This window comes from Eptesicus fuscus, chromosome 1 (genome assembly GCF_027574615.1).
Source record: "Eptesicus fuscus isolate TK198812 chromosome 1, DD_ASM_mEF_20220401, whole genome shotgun sequence".
Classification (NCBI taxonomy): Eukaryota; Metazoa; Chordata; class Mammalia; order Chiroptera; family Vespertilionidae; genus Eptesicus; species Eptesicus fuscus.
This window is the reverse complement of record NC_072473.1, coordinates 2,430,499-2,449,253: the sequence shown is the minus strand read 5'-3', so window position 1 is coordinate 2,449,253 and position 18,755 is coordinate 2,430,499. Positions and strand designations below refer to the sequence as shown.

General features: G+C 55.9%; 1 protein-coding gene across 3 annotated transcripts in view; it reads right to left on the bottom strand.

The window, feature by feature from the left end:
• Positions 1 to 18,755, bottom strand: part of SHROOM2 (shroom family member 2) — a 104,704-nt gene that overhangs the window by 23,858 nt on the left and 62,091 nt on the right. For all 3 annotated transcript variants that reach the window (XM_054720287.1, XM_054720290.1, XM_054720288.1), the window contains 3 exons: positions 15,077 to 15,208; positions 8,844 to 11,208; positions 6,406 to 6,503 (listed from right to left, as the gene is read on the bottom strand). In XM_054720287.1, the coding sequence (XP_054576262.1) occupies positions 6,406 to 6,503; positions 8,844 to 11,208; positions 15,077 to 15,208 (2,595 nt within the window). The remainder of the gene's footprint in view (positions 1 to 6,405; positions 6,504 to 8,843; positions 11,209 to 15,076; positions 15,209 to 18,755) is intronic.

The window sequence follows — 18,755 nt, the reverse complement described above, 5'->3', positions numbered from 1 at the left end:
TTAAAGAGGGAAACTGAGAAAAGCTGACTGCATGGATTTGATTTGATTTGATCTCTTTATTGTTGAAAGTGTTACATGTCCTCCTCTTCCCACATTGATCCCCTCCAGCCCGCCCCCCCCCCCCAGGCCTCCACCACCCTAGTGTCTGTGTCCAAGGGCCATGCATATTTGCATACAAGGTCTCTGGTTGATCCCCCCCCCCCCCCAACACCACACACACACACACCTTCTCTCTGAGAGAGATTGGCACTCTGTTCCAAGGCTTCTAAGTCTCTGGATCTGTTTTGCTCATAAGTTTATTTTGTTCACTAGATTCCACATATGAGTGAGATCATGGAGATGCTTGTCTTTCTCTGACGAGCTTATTTCACTTAGCATGATGCTCTCCAGGTCCCTCCATGGCTGCATGAATTTTACATGCTTTCTCTATTAACGAAGCTAGATAATCACATAATGTGTGAGATACCCGGTTCAACTCCACAACCCCAATCAAGTCCGCTGGAACCATGAAGTTTAAAACATCCAAAAGCGGATTTGGGGCGGGGGGTGGGGGGAGATCCACCAAAGGACTTGTATGCATGCGTATAAGCATAACCCATGGACACAGACAGCAGGGGGGCGGGGACATGTGCTGGGGGGGCGCAGCCGGGGAGAGGTCAATGGGGGAAAAAGGAGACATGTAATACCTTCAACAATAAAGAATTTTAATTTTTTTTTAAAAAGCGGATTCACAGCTGCGTGTATTCTCCGGGTTATTACACACTCTTTAGGAATGGAATCTACCCTACAGCTGGCCAAGTGCTCCCGGGAGCTTCCCTGTGGCCCAGGCACTGAGGGACACAGACAAAGAGGTGGCAGGCTGACCCGGCTAGCCCATCTGTCACCTCACAATGATCTGTATTCAAAGTCCCCCCTCCCCCTCCCTCCCCTCCCCAGGCGGCTGAGATCCCAGTGCCTCGCTCCTCCCCCAGGAAGTGCCCCTCCCCCCAGTCCCTAACAGCCCCTTCCCACGGAGGGCCCCCACCCTTCCCGGGTCTGCACTTAACCCTCAGGGTGCACTTTCTCTTTTCAACCTGCTCTGTCAACCTTTTCTCAGCTCACAGCCTTTACTTCTGACTCCTCCGCACATAACCAGTAAGACGCGCTACTTTGTGGTGTCTCCCGCAAGCCTGCTATTTTAGTGGGAGTGACTGTTTCCTGGTTTTCTCAGTCCCACTTCATCTTCAGCCGTGTGCAGATGCCTTAGTATTATACCCATTAAACAGTTCCATAAGTCTGCGAGGAAGGCTGCTGTGGACCTCCCACCAGCCAGGGACGTGCGTTATTAGCAAGCTCAGGCCTGATACAATGATGATTTCAACCTGTGTCCTTGATGCCAAGCCCACATTCTTTCTGCCGCCCTGCCGCCCTCCCTTCCTCCCTCCTATCCTTCCTTCCCGTCAGCATGTCCTCACTTTTTGGCACAAGACACCCCAGGCTCCTGCCCTAAGACTCAGCCAGTGGTTGAGCATCCACCTACGAACCAGGAGGCCATGGTTTGATTCCCAGTCAAGGGCACATGCCCGGTTTGCAGGCTCGATCCCCAGTAGGGGGCATGCAGGAGGCAGCCGATCCATGATTCTCTCTCATCATTGATGTTTCTATCTTTCTCTCTCTCTCCTTTCCTCTATGAAATCAATAAAAAATATATATTTAAAATAATAATAATAACCTATACTAATAAAAGGGTAATATGCTAATTAGACCAGGAGACCTTCTGGGAGTCCTTCCAGACGTCCTTCCAGACAAAGCCAAAGCCATGGTGGCGGGGCTGAGGTAGAGGTGGTTAGGGGCGATAGGGCCAGGAGGGGAGGGTAGTTGGGGGTGATCAGGCCGGCAGGGGGGGCAGTTGGGGGCGAGCAGGCCAGCAGTGGGGGGCAGTTGGGGGCAAGCAGGCCGGCAGGAGGGGAAGTTGGGGGTGAGCAGGCCAGCAGGCAGAATGGTTAGGGGCGATCAGGCAGGCAGGCAGGTGAGCGGTTAGGAGCCAGCGGTCCCGGATTGCGAGAGGGATGTCTGACTGCCAGCTTAGGGATCGGGCCTAAACCAGCAGTCGGACATCTCCTGAGGGGTCCCAGGTTGGAGAGGGTGCAGGCCGGGCTGAGGGACACCCCCCCCCCCGCACGAATTTCATGCACTGGGCCACTAGTAATAATAATAATAATAATAATAATAATAATAATAATAATAATAATGACAGCCATTCCTCTAGGGAGCCCTGGCTGCTGCCGCTACAGAAGCATATGAGAATCCCAGCTCTGGGTGGTGGTGGCGCTTGAGGAATGCACTGTTAAAGGAGACCCGCACTGAGGTCTTTCTAAAGACAAACCACTTTTATGTTCCTCAGAGTGAGGCATACTCACCGGGGCCTGTAAGACGCTCAAACCTTTTCACAGCTTGTGCTTCTCAGAGCTTAAGACTTTACATCGGAAATGCTTCTAATAAGTCGCATACCAACCTGCCTTTAATTGGCACAGGACATTCGTGCCCATGAACAATTCCACAAATAAAGGAACAGAACAAAATAAACACCCTGGCGCACACACATTCCCGGAGAAGTCTTCCTCCCAGCCTCTCCAGCAGCCGGGGGGAAGCCTCGAACCTTCCCCAAGTCACTTCACCTGAATTGAGCGCCATGCCCGCCCTCGGGTTCCCAGGGCCCCCCACCCGCACCCTCATCTCCCAGCATCCTGCGCTCCCCTTCACCTTCACGCCCTGGAAGCACGGCCACACGGGTGGCCAATACAAGCTCCCTGAGCCAACAGCCAAAGGAGACGAGTCGCATCCAGATCACAAGAGAAGTGCATTTCGAATTGCAAGAGAATCATGAAAGAAGCCTCTTCGGAAATGTCTGGACAGACTGCCATTCCAGCCCCACAGACCATACCTACCGCCCTGGACCAGTGGTCGGCAAACTCATTAGTCCACAGAGCCAAATACCAACAGGACAACGATTGACATTTCTTTGGAGAGCCACATTTTTTAAACTTCAACTATATAGGTAGGTACATTGTTATTAACTTAATGAGGGTCCTCCTAAGCTGGCCTTTGCTAAAAGCTCAAGGGGCCAAAGAGCCACACGTGGCTCGCGAGCCGCAGTTTGCCGACCACCGTCCTGGACCAAACCCCAGGGCGCAAACCTGCTCGGTGAGGGTTCACTGGGCACAGCCGGCTGGGTGGACAAGCTATGGCTGCATCCGCGCTCCGACCACACCGCCAGGCCACAGAGCAGGGAATGCGCCCCAAAGGCGACACATGGGCCGTCCCCGTGTGTCAGCCTCGGAGCCAGAGCTGCCTGCCTTTCTCAGGCCTGACTGAGGCATAATTACCTCCTGGGCGAGGCACAGCCTCATTCTGAATAAAACGAAATATTTTTTAAAAAAATAGCCCTGGCCCCTGTGGCTCAGGTGGTTGAGTGGCATGCTGTGCACCAAAAGGTCACCGGTTCGATTCCCAGTCAGGGCACAGGCCTGGGTTGTGAGTTCGGTCCCCGGTCAGGGTGCATAGGATGTTTCCCTCTCACAGTGATCTCTCTCTCTCTCTCTCTCTCTCTCTCTCTCTCTCTCTCCCATAAATAAAAACATATTTTTTAAAAAGTAAAATAAATAAACAAACAAATAAAAAACTTTTTCCTTGTGGATTCCCAGTATGGACTGAGATTTTTTTTTAACTGACATAAAGTTTCCACGCACTTATCCATGAGGTATATGTTCCAAGACCCCGCAGAGTACCAAACCTTCTATATACCATGACCTCTTGGTTCATGGGTTGATGCTCAACCACCGAGCCACACCGGCCGGGCACAAAACATGGTAAACTGACTTCAAACATAGCAGAGAGAGGAAAGCGTGGCTGGAAGGATGGAGAGATGCTGGGCGCCGGGGTGCCAGGGTGGATTTCTGGGGAAAGGCAACAACGATGAGGAGCGAGTGCCTTTATGTGCAATGTCAACCGGACCGAGCCGCAGGGCTGGCGCTTGGAAGAGGGCGGTCAGCTGAGAGGAGGAGAGGTCGCATCCGAGCGGGCTGTGGCTGTGGCGGTCTCCCCACCCAACACAGCGGCCTGGGCCGGCCTTGCTGCGGGCTGGCAGGGAGCGCCGGTGCAGTCTGCAGGGGGGAAGGTGGGGCGGGAAGGGTGCAGCTCTCTACAGGCCTGAGGAGTCCCCTGCACCGGAAGTCAGATGACCACAGCCCTCCTGCCCACACATGTCAGAACCCCCTCAGAAGGCACGCTGGCCCGGCCTCAGTGGCTCAGTGGTTGAGCAACGACCTATGAAGCAGGAGGTCAAGGTTTGATTCCCAGTCAGGGCACGTGCCTAGGTTTCTGGCTCGATCCCCAGTGTGGGGCGTGCAGGAGGCAGCCGATCCATGATTCTCTCTCATCATTGATGTTTCTCTCTCTCTCTCGCTCTTTCTCTCTCTCTCCCTTCCTCTCTGAAATCAATAAAAAAATATTATTTAAAAAAAAGAATCAACCAATGAATGCATGGATAAGTGGGACAACAAATGGATCTCTCTCTCTCTCTCTCTCTCAAATCAATCAATCAATCAATCACTAAAATAAAATTTAAAAGAACACAGAAGGCCGAAACCGGTTTGGCTCAGTGGATAGAGCATCGGCCTGTGGACTCAAGGGTCCCAGGTTCGATTCCGGTCAAGGGCATGTACCTTGGTTGCGGGCACATCCCCAGTGGGGGGTGTGCAGGAGGCAGCTGGTCGATGTTTCTCTCTCATCAGTGTTTCTAACTCTCTATCCCTCTCTCTTCCTCTCTGTAAAAAATCAATAAAATATATTAAAAAAAAAAAAAAGAACACAGAATCCTGAACCCCACAAAAATGGTCTCAGGTTGCATGAGCAAACAATAATTCTTATCTTGCCGCTCTTCTGTCATCCCAACAAAGTACAACAAAAACCACTTTTCTTTTTTCTTCTTTCTTTTTTTAATATATTGTATTGATTTTTTTTACAGAGAGGAAGGGAGAGTGATAGAGAGTCAGAAACATCGATGAGAGTGAAACATCGATCAGCTGCCTCCTGCACACCCCCCACTGGGGATGTGCCCACAACCAAGGCACATGTCCCTGACTGGGATCGAACCCCTGAGTCCGCAGGCCGACGCACTATCCACTGAGCCAAACCGGCCAGGGCCAAAAACCACTTTTCATTGTCTCGCGCTGCGCATCAGATCTGGAGTTCACTCTTCATTCAGACACGTTTACGTTACCTCAAGCTGATGGGAAACGGGGCGCCTGGACTCTCCGCAGCAGAGGCCGTGTGCTCGGCCAGACCGGCCCTTGCCTGAATCTCACCGCTTTCACTCCACAGCGCGATGCTCCCAGGGCACTCCCCGCTGCCAACACTTCAGCAACTAAACTCTCGCCGAGAAGGGTTGGAAGCGACGCCTCAACATTCCTAGCCTAGAATTCCACTGAGGCTCGCGCTCTAGCAGCACCCACAGTCCTGAAAATTGCCGGTTTATAGCCCCAAAGCAGAAACTTCTGGAACTAATTTCTTCAGAGTGGTTAGGCAGCCTGCTCAAAGACACCCGTGACAAATGCAGCCCGGGGCCCCTCCGCCTGCACTGGACCCTTCCACCACGTCAGAGCCCTGGCAACACACGCACAGTGTGTCCATCACACGCACAGTGTGTCCATCACACGCACAGTGTGTCCATCACAGCTGATCCTGAAGACGCCTCACAGCACAGCAGCTTCAAAACACAAACCCTCGCCCAGTCGTTGTGGCTCAGTGGTTGAGCGTCAACCTCTGAACCAGGAGGTCAGGGTTCGATTCCCGATCAGGGCACATGCCCGGGTTGGGGGCTCCATCCCCGGTGGGGGGCGTGTAGGAGGCAGCCGATCAATGATTCTCTCATCATGGATGTTTCTCTCTCTCTCTCTCTCCCCTTTCCTCTCTGAAATCAATAAAAATATTCTTAAAATTAAAATTAAAACACATCCAATCTGGAGAGGCTCGCCCTGCTCCTTTCTGACTGACAACCCTCCGAGGCAACTCTGCCTGGCAGCCTCGGCCCAGCGCCCAGCTGTGCGCCCGCTTATCGAAGCCCCTCCGGCCGGCTTTACCCTTCTACCAACAGAAAGCACCTGTCAGGACGGAAAACCCAGCAGCCGTTTAAGAACCAAAAACACCACAATGGCATTCCAGGGCGTCACTGCCTTGGGGCACTCTCCCGGCAGCGTGTGAACCCGCGGGGGAGGGACCCGCGCCGGGGACACTGGATCGCCCGGTTAGCAGCCCCTTCAGGTTTGGCCAAACCCGGATGCCCGACCCTGTCCACCCAGGCGTTCACCCCCCAAAGAAACCCACCCCCCGGAGCCTTCGTAGTCACCCCTCCCCAAGTGTGCCTACCTCGGGGCGGGCCCCCCGTCCTCAGCCGGGCCTGTGGGGGGATGTTCTCGGTGCTCGCCAGGGTCCTCCGCTTGTCGCCTCGGCTCGATGGGCGCCTCCTGCCACGGGCGGCACAGAGAGACCGAGTCAGCGGCCGCCTTCTCCCAGCATCCGGATTACCAGCCCTCACCGTGGTGCGCCCTGCGGGCCTGCGGGCTGGTCCCCACGCCCCGTGGGCTGCACCAAAACCCCCTCAGACCGCCCTGGCCGCTTTGGCTCAGTGGATAGAGCGTTGGCCTGCAGGCTGAAGGGTCCCAGGTTCGATTCCGGTCAGGGCACAGGCCCGGGTTGCAGGCTCCATCCCCAGTGTGGGGCGTGCAGGAAGCAGCCGATCAGTGATTCTCTCTCATCATTGATGTTTCTATCTCTCCCTTTCCCTTCCTCTCTGAAATCAATAAAAATATTTATTAAAAAAAAAAAAACACATCAAACCCACGTCCAGCGCAGTCCTGGGCAGGAAGCAGAACTCCTACACGAGGGCTGTAGCGCCGCGGGCACACTGGCCAAAAAAAACCCCAACCAGCTGGTCCTGACTCACTGGGGCGAAGCCTCGAGCCCAGGACTCGCCAGCCTGTGGGAGTGTCTCCTGACTGAGCGAGCAGGGACTCCTCGCGGGTCACGCTGCGTGGGCCATGGGCCAGGGCACCTCCAGGCAGAAACACACGCTCCTGAAGTCCCCGGCCTTCCGGAACCCAGACTCTCCACACACATACACACTGAATGCTGTGCGATATATGTTGTTCTCTTTTTTAAAATATATATTTTTATTGATTTCAGAGAAGCAGAGAGAGAGAGAGAGAGAAACAACCATGATGAGAGAGAATCATTAATTGGCTGCCTCATGCATGCCCCCTACTGGGGATCGAGCCCACACCCTGGGCATGTGCCCTGACCCAGAATTGAACCGTGACCTCCTGGTTCATAGGTCGACGCTCAACCACTGAGCCACACCGGCCGGGCTTTACTGCTGGTTCTTTTAAAAAGAAACTGCACCTGGTGCTGCAGGCAATCCATTCCTGGACAAATACAAGCGCAGGTTTAAGAGGCAGGAAAAGCAGAGAGAGAGGGAGAGAAACTATTGGTGTCGAAGTATGGACATAGATACGCAGCTTGCTAGAAACTTGACCTCAACTTTGACCATCAAAACTCTTACCTTAAAAAAAAAGTGCAATTAATGTCATGATGCAGTGCCTTTTTAAAAAATATATGTTTTTATTGATTTTAGAGATAGAGGAATGGAGAGGGAGAGAGGGAGGGGGGGGGAGGGAGAGGGAGAGAGAGAGAGAGAGAGAGAGAGAGAGAGAGAGAGAGAGAGACATCGATGTGAGAGAGAAACAGATTGGTTGCCTCCTGTTTGCACCCTAACCGGGGACTGAACCCACAACCTGGGCATGCGCCCTGACCAGGAATCGAACCAGCGATCTTTTTGGTGCACGGGACGATGCTCAACCAGCTGAGCCTCACTGATCAGGACTGCATGGCTTTTTAATTCCATTTACCTGAGAGCAATCTTTAAAAATACTTGGGGGGAAAAATACTAAAAAGAACAGATACTAAAAATATTAAATGATTAAATGCCATATACGTTTGAAACCCTCTCTTCATTTCAGAGGACAACTTGCCATCTTCTACAGTTTCCCCCAAGTGCTTTGCTCGGAACCAAGGCAGAGACAAGGTACTGAGAGAGGGGGAGACAGCCTCGGCCAGAGAGGGGCTGGGAACCCCCGCTGTGGGTGAATCATGACACCCAAAAGCGCCGTGAACGATCCGAGGTCGCCCAGATCCCTTTCACACAAATGGATGCTCAAACAGCGCCATCAATGCCGCAACGAGTGGATGCAAGTCACGCTGGTGCGGGCCCGTTCTATTTGGGGGTGCCCTATAGGTCCCTTAGATAGTGGTCAAGCCCGGCCGGCATGGCTCAGTGGTTGAGCATCGACCTATCAACCAGGAGGTCACAGTTTGATTCCCGTCAGGGCACATGCCCGAGTTGCAGGTTCAATTCCCAGTGGAGAGCATGCAGGAGGCAGCAGATTGATGATTCTCTTTCTCCCTCTCCCTTCCACTCTGAATTCAATAAAAAAAATTTTTTTTAAATAAATAAAAGCCGAAACCAGTTTGGCTCAGTGGATAGAGCGTCGGCCTGCGGACTCAAGGGTCCTGGGTTCGATTCCAGTCAGGGGCACGTCCTTGGTGGCGGGCACATCCCCAGTGGCAGGTGTGCAGGAGGCAGCTGATGGATGTTTCTCTCTCATCGATGTTTCTGACTCTATCCCTCTCCCTTCCTCTCTGTGGAAAATCAATAAAATATATTTTAAAAAATAAAAATAAAAATAACAAATAAATCAAAGACAGCGGTGGGTGTAGGTGCCCATGAGCTTGCCCGAGCGCACGCTCACCTGTTTGTAAAGGTCTGTGGAGGGCGATGACCGTGACCTCTCGTGAACATACTGCAGCCTCTCCTGCTGGTCCAGGCCCACGTCCAGGATGTCGTCGGCCGAGTGGTACCGCCCCGAGCCCCTGGCTTCCGGGCCTTTGCTCTGTTTCCTCCAAGAGGCCTGATACTCTGCGAAGGTCCCGAGCCTCTGTGGCGGCTCCGATTTCCCCGTCCTCCCCGCTTTCCTGGGACCGCCGGCGTTTTCTCCAAAGGAGGGGGTGCGGGCCCTGTCCTGGGGCGGGGGCTCGGCGCCCTGGTCCCCGAGGCGCGCGGCCCGCAGCCTGTCGGGCTTCTCCTTCGGGACCCCAGGGAGCGCCTGCCTCGAGCTGGGCCTCTGCGGAACCAGCCTGCTGGTCTCCTCAAAGAACTTCCACCTGTCGGCGAACGTCCCCACGGTGTCCTCGGGGTGCGGGCGGGGGCCGTGAGTGCCCGAGAGCCCCACCTCGTTCATCTTCTCCGGCTCCGAGTACGACTTCAGTTTCTGCTCCACCGTGAACCGTTTCCGGCCCCCAATGCGGGCCACGTGGGACGGGCCCCCTCCGGATGAGGGGGGCCTGGCCGGGCCCACCGCCTGGGGGGCGGCATCGGGATCTGGGCGGGGGTCCCCGGCCCTGGGTTCCCGGGACCCGGCTGGGCCGGGGTCCAAGTCGCGGCGCTTAAAGGACGTGGCCCGCAGGACGCGGGCCTGGGCCTCCTTCAGGTGGTCCTTGTAGGTGCCCAGCGATGGGGCTCCCGGGGCCGGCGCCCCCAGCGCCCCCCGCCAGCTGCCGGCCTCCCCCCCGGCCTCGGCGGGCGCCGCCAGCGCCATGGAGCTCTTGCTCTTCTGCAGCCGGGCGCGCCGCAGCTGGATCTCGTTGCGGAGGGTGGTGGAGAAGCGGTCGCTCCTCCGGGTGGCCTTGCCCACCTGGGCATCGAAGGGCGCTGGCCTCTCCCTGCCGCCCTCCGGGCCGTCCTCGGGCCGGGGCCCCTCCCGGGTCAGCGAGTGCAGCAGGGGCGTCGCGTGGGCAGAGATCTTGCCGCCCGCCCCGTCGGCCCACTGGAAGCCGCCGGCGACTCTCTGCGCGCTGGGGCGGGCTCTCTGCGGCTCCTCTAATCTGTCCCCCGGGTCGCCCCGCTCCCCCTCATGGGCGTCCAGGGCCTCCTGGTGCTGAGGGGGGTGACAGCGTGGCTTCTGGCCTGCCGCGTGTGGGGCAGGACAAGCATGGGCCCCCAGAGGCGAGCCGCAGCGCCAGGAGCCGTCCCGGGGCTGAGCCGCCTGGGCGCCTCCCTGGGGGCCCTGTCTGGGGGCCACGGAGAGGTGGTGGCTCTGCCCGGCGCTGTCCCCCTTGCGGTCGGCGGCACTGGGCTGCCTGGCCGGGGTGGGGCTGGCGTCCTGGAAGCTGTGGGCGGGGGGCTCCTGCGGGACCCCAGCGAGGGTGCCACGCGGCTGCCCCCTGGGCACCACGGCGGCCCTGGGGCCCTCATGGAGGAAGGGACTCTCGTCGCTGCACTGGCGCGGGTGCTGGCATGTGTAGGCAGACGGCGGGAAACGCACGTCGGTGCTGGACAGAGAGGCGTGGAGCCGGCTGGGGGCGCCGTGGTTGGACGGCCTCCCGCAGTCCGGGGGGGCGCCGGCAGCACAGCCCGAGCTCTCCGGCCGCCTCCGCTCACCCGGGCGTGCCAGCTTCCGCTGCGGATCGGCGGGCTCTGCCCTCCAGTCGCCCTGGCACTGAGCCCGGCTCAGGCCCGGGAAGTGCTGCGCGGTGGCCCCCTCGGGGAATGGAGGGCCCTGGGCCTTCTCGTGGCTCTTGGTGGCAGCGAAGCTGTCACTGCGCAGAGGGGGCGGCGGCGGCGGGGGGGAAGGAGGTGCCCTCTTCTTATCGGGAACGTGCCAGATGGGCCCAAAACTGGACCTCCCCGACGTGGCCAGCTTGGGCTCGGGCGCGTCCTCTGGCCGGGGGCTCCTGCTGCTGTCCCGGGGGGCCCTGGGGGGGAAGCAGCCGGGCCTCTCCTCTAGGCCCTGGGGGTCCTGCCGGCCGCCTGGCCGCGACGCCTCCCACAGGCCCACTTTGTAGAGGATGTTGTCCGTGGACGAGGCGTCGGCCTTGGGCAGGGTGTGGTCGGGCGTGCTGGAGCGGGTGCAGAATGAGCCATAGGCCGAGTCCCGCTTGCTCGGGCCGCCCAGGTGGTCGATGCTGCCGCTGGACTTGGCGGCCGAGAGGCGGCCGGAGGGGGAGGGCTGGGCGGGCTGGTCCAGGCTGTCGACGCTGCCCAGAGAGCTGAAGTGGTCCGAGGTGCGCTGCAGGCTCGTCGGCTCCCACGCACCCGACAGGTCCTGGGAGGAGGCGCTGGGAAGCAAGAAGCAGAGGGAGAGCTTGCGTTAGAATCGAGTCACTGCAGACCCAGCCGGCGTGGCTCCGTGGTTGAGTGTCAACCTATGATCCAGGAGGTCAGCCCAGGTTGTGGGCTTGATCCCCAGTGTGGGGCGTGCAGGAGGCAGCCGATCATGATTCTCTCTCACCTTTGATGTTTCTCTCTCTCTCTCTCTCTCTCTTTCTCTCTTCCTCTCTGAACTCAATTTAAAAAAATATAAATACATAAAAAGAACTGAGTTATTGCAAAGGGCCGGAGCCCATAGCCCTGGGAACACAGCTGGCCCTGCACGGCCACGGCAGGCGTGGTGCCGGGCGACAGTCACCCTTCCTGGGGTGGGAAGGACTGAGTCCTGCAGACACGGGTGCCACTGGTCCGTCTCTCACCGCGCACCCACAGGCCACAGCAATGCCAGTGTGCGCATGCCCCCCGCCACGCAGTAGGCAGACACAGAGGTTGGCAAAACTGAAGCCCGTGATCTAAAAACCGTTCTCAGATTTGTTATTGGTGTTGGGGTGCGGTGGGGTGGGGTGGGGTGGGGTGGGGATAGGATCAGAAGAAGAATATTGCGCCCGGCCGACGAGGCTCAGCAGCTGAGCATTGACCCAGGAACCAAGAGGTCTTGGTTCGATTCCCGGTCAGGGCACATGCCCAGGTTGTGGGTTTGATCCACCCTCTGACCCGGACAGAACACGCCATGGACGGACCCCTGGTTGAGCGCATGAAGTGATTTTATTATTGCTTTTGAACAGAGAAGCAATCAAAGGAAAATAGTTTTCAAATTAAAAGGGAAAGTTCAGAACATCCCTTTCCCAGCCCCAGCTATTAAAGGAAGAATAGCACAGGCCCGTGTGGTTCCATGGTTAGGTCCTTGGCCCGCACACCGAAGGGTCGTGGGTTCGATTCCTGGTCAAGGGCACATACCTGGGTTGCAGGTTCGATCCCCAGCCCTGGTCAGGGCACATGCAGGAGGCAACCAATCGATGTGTCTCTCTCACATTGATGTCTCTCTCTCTCTCTCTCAAAAATCAATTGAAAAAATATCCTCGGATGGGGATTAGCAAAATAAGTGTTTTTTTAAAGGAGTGAGAGCACAGTGTCAACTCGCTGCCCATGAAGCACCTGGCAGACGAGACAACTCCGGTGACAGGCTTTATCCGCGCCGCCGACCGCCGCTGTGTTCAGGCGCATGAGCAACCCGTGCAGGGCTCGTTGGAACTGCACCTGAGTGGCCAGAACACAGGTTCCGAACGGGGATGGGGTCTAAGCGCAGGAAACGGAACATCAGGTGTGTTACATGCAGGGAGCCACGTGGCCGACTCAGGAATCAGTCCTCCTGTGAGGCCTAATCGTGTGGGCCTGGCCACTCTCCGTGGGGAACTGTCCACGCACGTCAGACGCTCTCAGTAAAGCTCAACAGAGCAGGTTCCCGCTGCAACATTAAAACAATCAAAACCCCAAACAGACAAACAACAACAACAACAAAACAACCAACAAACACACCCCTGTGGCTGCTTTAGGTTTGGGGAGCACCAGGATGAGAAAGGAAGGAATCGCGTGAGCAGCAAAAGGACACGCAGGGATTGGCTAAGTCACCTGGGGGAGGGAGGACGGCGTCGCCCACCCCCTCCTTGAGGACACCAGGTGGCCTCTCAGAAATGGAGCCCGTTCCTGCCGCCCCCCCACCCCCGCCCCCGCCAGCACTCCTGAGGCCACTTTCCCATGAGAACCTAAGTCCCAGGAGATGTCAATAACATGTAAGCATTATTCCCACGCAGATGTGGGCAGCACGCCGGCTTCTTTCATGAAGAAACCCCCACATGGTAGACAGCGCCTGGGAAGGCACATGGGCATTTCTTTAATTATCGTCAGCTGAACTCAGGGCGATAGGCAGAGCCACGCCCTGGGAACATGCTTCCCCAGTGAGGCTGGACATGTTATCAGTTCTGACTTCATAGCAGCCCAGGTGTTGGCAGGGGCGGGTCTAGATATGTAAATCCAGGCAAGCACCAGGAATGCTCGGGCCTACTCAAGAATGCAAATAAGCTCCTTTGATCCTAAGTTTTGGTGATACTTCCTGGTATTGGGGGTATAAGTGAATGTGCTGCGTGGCTCAGGTCGTCGTCTTCCTGTCTCGCCATCAGAGAGAATGGCGGCGTCCCACCTGGCTCCCAGCTTTTAAATCTATTTCTGTGTCTTGCTCTCTTTCTTTCTATTATTTCTCAATCCCTGGCCGCCTCCACTTAGAACCGGTTCGTTCATCTCTCTTTCCATGCTGGATGCGCAAAAGGGAGCTCCCTGCCATGTCTGGCCCCCGCCATATCAGGCCCCCACACCACATGGGCCTCATGGAGCGCCTATGACAGCCAGTCAGCTCAGTAATGACATAAAAGGCCCACTTGTCAGCTGTGTGGTAAGACTTCCGTGAAAATCTGTGGTTTTTCAAAAATACCCTGGGCTCCCATTACCACCATCTCTTACCACAGTGAAGAGCTAGAGAGCTAATACACATTGGACACGATTGCCTTCACTTCATATGAGGACTGTGCAGTTCCACAGCAGGCCAGTACTATCAGCCAAAGGTTGATTTTGACATGGTCACATTAGCCCCAAACACATACAAACATACACACACACACATATATACACCCACATATACACAAATGTACACATAGACATGTGTGCAGATGTGCAGGCACACTTAATGTGTGCACACATGGATGCGGATATGTAGGCACACACATGCATAAACAAATATTAGCACAGACACACGTGTATACAGATATGCATGAAAACTTACCTGTGTGTACACTCATGTGCATATATGCACATATATCCTATCTCATAAAAGGGTAATATGCAAATTAACCATCACTCAGTCACAAAGATGGCGGCACCCATAGCCACAAGATGGCAGCGCCCAGTCCTCTCAACCCTGCTGGAGTCCCCCAGTCCCCGTGTGTGTGTGTGTGGGGGGGGAGGGCGGCCACTGAGAGCAGGCAGCGTGAGCGGCCTGGCGAAAAGCTTGCCACAGCGATGAGGCAAGCATTCCGTGCCCGGCTGCGGATGGGCCTCTGGGCCATGGAGAGCCTCTGGGCAGCAGGCACGGAGCAGCCAGGCACACATGCACATGCGCACACCCATGCGCACACATAAAGTCCGCACTATTTGCTATTACTGTCATCCTTCTAATAGGACACCAGAGAGGACACTGGCCACTAACCTGAGGTGGCCAGTCAGTGCCCTGTGACTAGCAGGAGCCTCTCTGAGCCACCACCACCACGTGCTCCCCTGCGCTGGCCCTCCAGCCGTGAAATACAGGTTCTAGGTAGGCCAGGTCATCCAGCACTTCCCCTTCCACCAGCCCCCCACCGCCACCTCCCCTCTCACGCTCCGTGGGTGAGCACGGGTGGGCTCAAGGCTGGCAGCCGCCCTGGCATGTGGGCTGGGAAGCCCCTAGTTCCCCACCTCCATGGCAGCTTCTGCAAAATACACCTGCCCGACCCACGCAGCTGCGGCCTCAACCTGTGTGCAAACATCTCCAAAGAGGGGTGTGGCTGTGGGTACAGGGCGGCTCCGAACCACCGACCCAGCGGCCCAGGGGACCTCGGCCCGGGCTCTTGATCCAGCCGCTAAACAACATAAACCGGACAGCAAATTGTCCGTCCTGGCCCTGGTATCCCAGCTTTTGTTTTCAAATGTTACACACGTGCCTGCACGGCGAACCCATTTAGAGAGTCCCACGGCAGTGGTGTGTCCGTGGCCTTTTCCCATCAGGGACACAAAATCATTCTAAACTCAAGGGAGGAGTCACACCTCCCACCGTGCGGGCAGCGCGCCTACCTGGCGTGGTGTCGGCCCTGCCAAGATGGGCAGGCGCCGGCGGAGGACAGCTGGCAGGTGGGCGTCTCTGGGTGGCTGTCGGAGAACTTGGTGGCGTGCCAGGAGTGGGGCCTCCAGCTCAGCTCGTTCCTCCTGAAAGAGAGTGCACACGACTCAGGGACTGCGCACAGGACATGGTCATGCCGAGGCGGCCAACAAGTCACAGCGACCTCTACTTGATGCACAGCACCGTGTCCAGGTGCTGCCCGCTGTCCCTGGGCACAAGCGCGCTTTTTAAATGTCTCTTGATGCCCGGCCGGTGTGGCTCAGTGGTTGAGCGTCGACCTATGAACCAGGAGGTCACAGTTCGATTCCCGATCAGGGCACATGCCCAGGTTGCAGGCTCGATCTCCAGTGTGGGGCGTGCAGGAGGCAGCCGGTCCATGCTTCTCTCTCATCATAGATGTTTCTCTCTCTCTCTCCCTCTCCCTTCCTCTCTGAAATCAATCAAGATATATTTAAAAAACAAAGAATATTACGCAATAGAGGGTACTAAAGGAAAAACCAGAAAGCATGTACAACCTAAACCCCCTGACAACGTGGGTGGCAGAACATGGGTTGCACGGATTTGACGACAGCTGTCTACGAACTAAAGCATAAAACAGACGGGTTCTTCGCGCCGCACACGTGAAGGGGTCGTAAAACCAAGACCATACCTCATGGCATTTCTCAAGATCCTCATAAGGAAGGTCCTGGCCCTGTGAGTGTCAGTTTCAGACGGCTTTCTCTGGGCTACAATGTCCACAACTTCTTTCATCTCCAGACCTTCACAGCTAGTTCATGAAGGAAATGGACTAGACTGATTGAACAGAGGCAAAGAGAAAAGGAAGGCTGGGGGGAGGAGGCGGGGCGAGGGGTGCCTTACACCCCGGGACATTACACTCTGGAATGCCTCAGGCATGGCTGGGGTTACTGGGCCAGGGTGTCCTTCCTTTTAGAAAGATAACACACAGAGAAACAGCCCGGCCAGTCGTTGACAATGGAGCGTCGACCTATGAACTAGGAGGTCATGGTTCGATTCCTGGTCAGGGCACATGCCCGGGGGTGTACAGGAGGCAGCAGATCCATGATTCTCTCTCATCATTGATGTTTCTCTCCCTCTTCCCCTCCCCTCCTCTCTGAAATCAATCCTACCTAATAAAAGAGTAATATGCTAATTGACCGTACCTTCGCTATGCCCACAGCCATTCAGGGCACTATGCAAATTAACCCAGCAAAGATGGCGGCCCCCGGGCGCTGCCCTGCCCCCCATTGCTGAGCCGCTAACAGACCCGGGCCGGCAGGAGGCGCTCTGATCGATGGCCGCTGACGGACCCGGGCGGCGGAAGCACCCAGATCGTGGATGGCAGCGCCGCCCGGGTCCAAGCCCTGACCCTGAAAGAAGGCGGAAGGCGGTGGCCAGAGCCAAGGCCTGGGTCCCTGGTGCCGGAGGAAAACTGGTGCCGGCAGAAAACTGGTGCAGGCAGCCAGGTGAAGGAAGGTCTATTGCACGAATCTAGTAACGGTCTCTAGTAAAAATATATAAAAAGAATAAACAAGTGAAACCCGGTGGAAAGGGTTACACTACAAGCTATGACGGAGGATGTCACGGGCACTGGGGACAGGGACATTTCCCTGGAATAGACGTGCTTTTGTCCAGGCCTGTGAACTTCCTGGGGCACAATGAACCTATGTGGGGTCAGAGAAGGTTCCGGTTGCTTGTCCGCAGGCACCTGCAGCCTGAAACGGATGCATCTGTGACGACAAGAGACAAGGCCGCTCAGCACCTTCGTGCCAGTCACTCAGTGACCGTCCGGTGAGGACGCTGGCAGGAAGTCTGGGCACAGAGCGCTGGTGCCACCTGGAGTTCTCAGTCCCTGTCCCTCAGGTCCGGCTCACACCCGCCCATGCAGCAGGAGTGAACGCAAGAGCAGATGTAAGATCTTTTTTATTTTATTGTTAATCCTCTCCAGACGATATTTTTCCACTGACTTTTACAGAGAGTGGAAGGGAGGGGGAGAGACAGGGAGAGAAACATCGATGTGAGAGAGACACATCAATTGGTTGCCTCCTGCACACGCCTCACCCAGGGCCAGGGATTGAGCCTGCAACCGACGTACGTGCCCTGGACCGGAATCGAATCCGAGACCCTTCAGTCCTCGGTCCCATGCTCTATCCACTGAGCCACACTAGCCAGGGCCCAAATATCATCTTCAATCAGCACGAACATTCCTTTCATCATCACTGAAAAGCTATGGGCCTGACAATTCACACCCGCTTTCCTGGCTCCCCAGATAAAACTATTCATTATGACGAGGGTCCCGTGAAACCTTTCCCCCGAATTGCACACCAAGATTCATCGAAATTCACTTCAACTTTTAAAACTACCTTTAAGTGGGTCCAATATATGTTGCCGGAAGACAATGTGACTTTGAGTGGTAGGCGCAAAGACAATACACAGATGATGTACCATAGAATTGTATACTTAAAACCTATATAATTTTATTGGCCAATGTCACCCCAATAAATTTAATTTAAAAATAATAATTTTAGCCTCGCCGGCGTGGCTCCGTGGTTGAGCATGGACCCATGAACCAGGAGGTCACGGTTTGATTCCCGGTCAGGACACATGCCCGGGTTGCAGGCTCCATCCCCAGGAGGAGGCGTGCAGGAGGCAGCCGATCCATGATTCTCTCTCATCATTGATGTGTGTGTTGTTGTTTTTTTCTCTCTCTCTCTCTCCCTCTTCCTTTTTCCCTGAAGTCAATAAAAATATATTTTAAAAAACAATAATAATTTTATATACTAGGTAGTGTTGTGTTTTGGTTTGAAGGGACAGGGTTTATATAACAAATACAAAAAATGCTAGGCTATCACTCATAGTTAAGAGCCACAGATGTAAATACCAAAATTCATTTTTAAAGAGCAACTGAGTAAGTGCCTCAATGAAATAGTTCATTCATGTCAAAACCAGAACTCCCTCCTTCCCCTCAAAAAAAAAAGAAAAAAAGGAAGAAAGAGGGCTATATTATTTTTCTAACCTTTTCAAATGCAGCAAATGGGCACAGCCTCACAAAATAAACAAGGTCTGCATTGATCCCCATGAACTTGGCGGGCCTGACGGGATAGGACGGGCTGGCTGCGAGGCCAAGGTCGGCAGTGTGGGGGGCGGGGACCCGGCCCCAGGCGCGCCTGGTGGACACGGGGAGGTGGGCATGCGTGGAACGAAGCCATAAGAAGCAGCGCCCAACAGGCCCCAAATGAACCCGCTCCGAGCTGGCCGCTGCCCTCGGCTCCTGCCAAGCCTCTGGGAGCCCAGGTCCTCAGCAGCCCTCCCGTCTACCTGTGCGTCCCCCCCTCTCCTGCCAGACCGACCTCCTGCCCCTCCGCTCGCCAGCTCTGCCCCTCACTCCAGAACCTTCGACGGCTCCCAGCGTCCACAGAGGGAAGCTGGGCTCCCAGGGCCCTGGCTTCCGGCCCGGGGCTGTGAGCGCACTCCTTGGCCAGCCCCGTGGGCATTATCTGGGCAAGGGCTTGGGCTGCTGGTATTTCAGACGCAGGCCCAGGCCTGAGAAGCACTGTCTAGCCCAATGGTCGGCAAACTGCGGCTCGAGAGCCACATGCGGCTCTTTGGCCCCTTGAGTTTTTAGCAAAGGCCAGC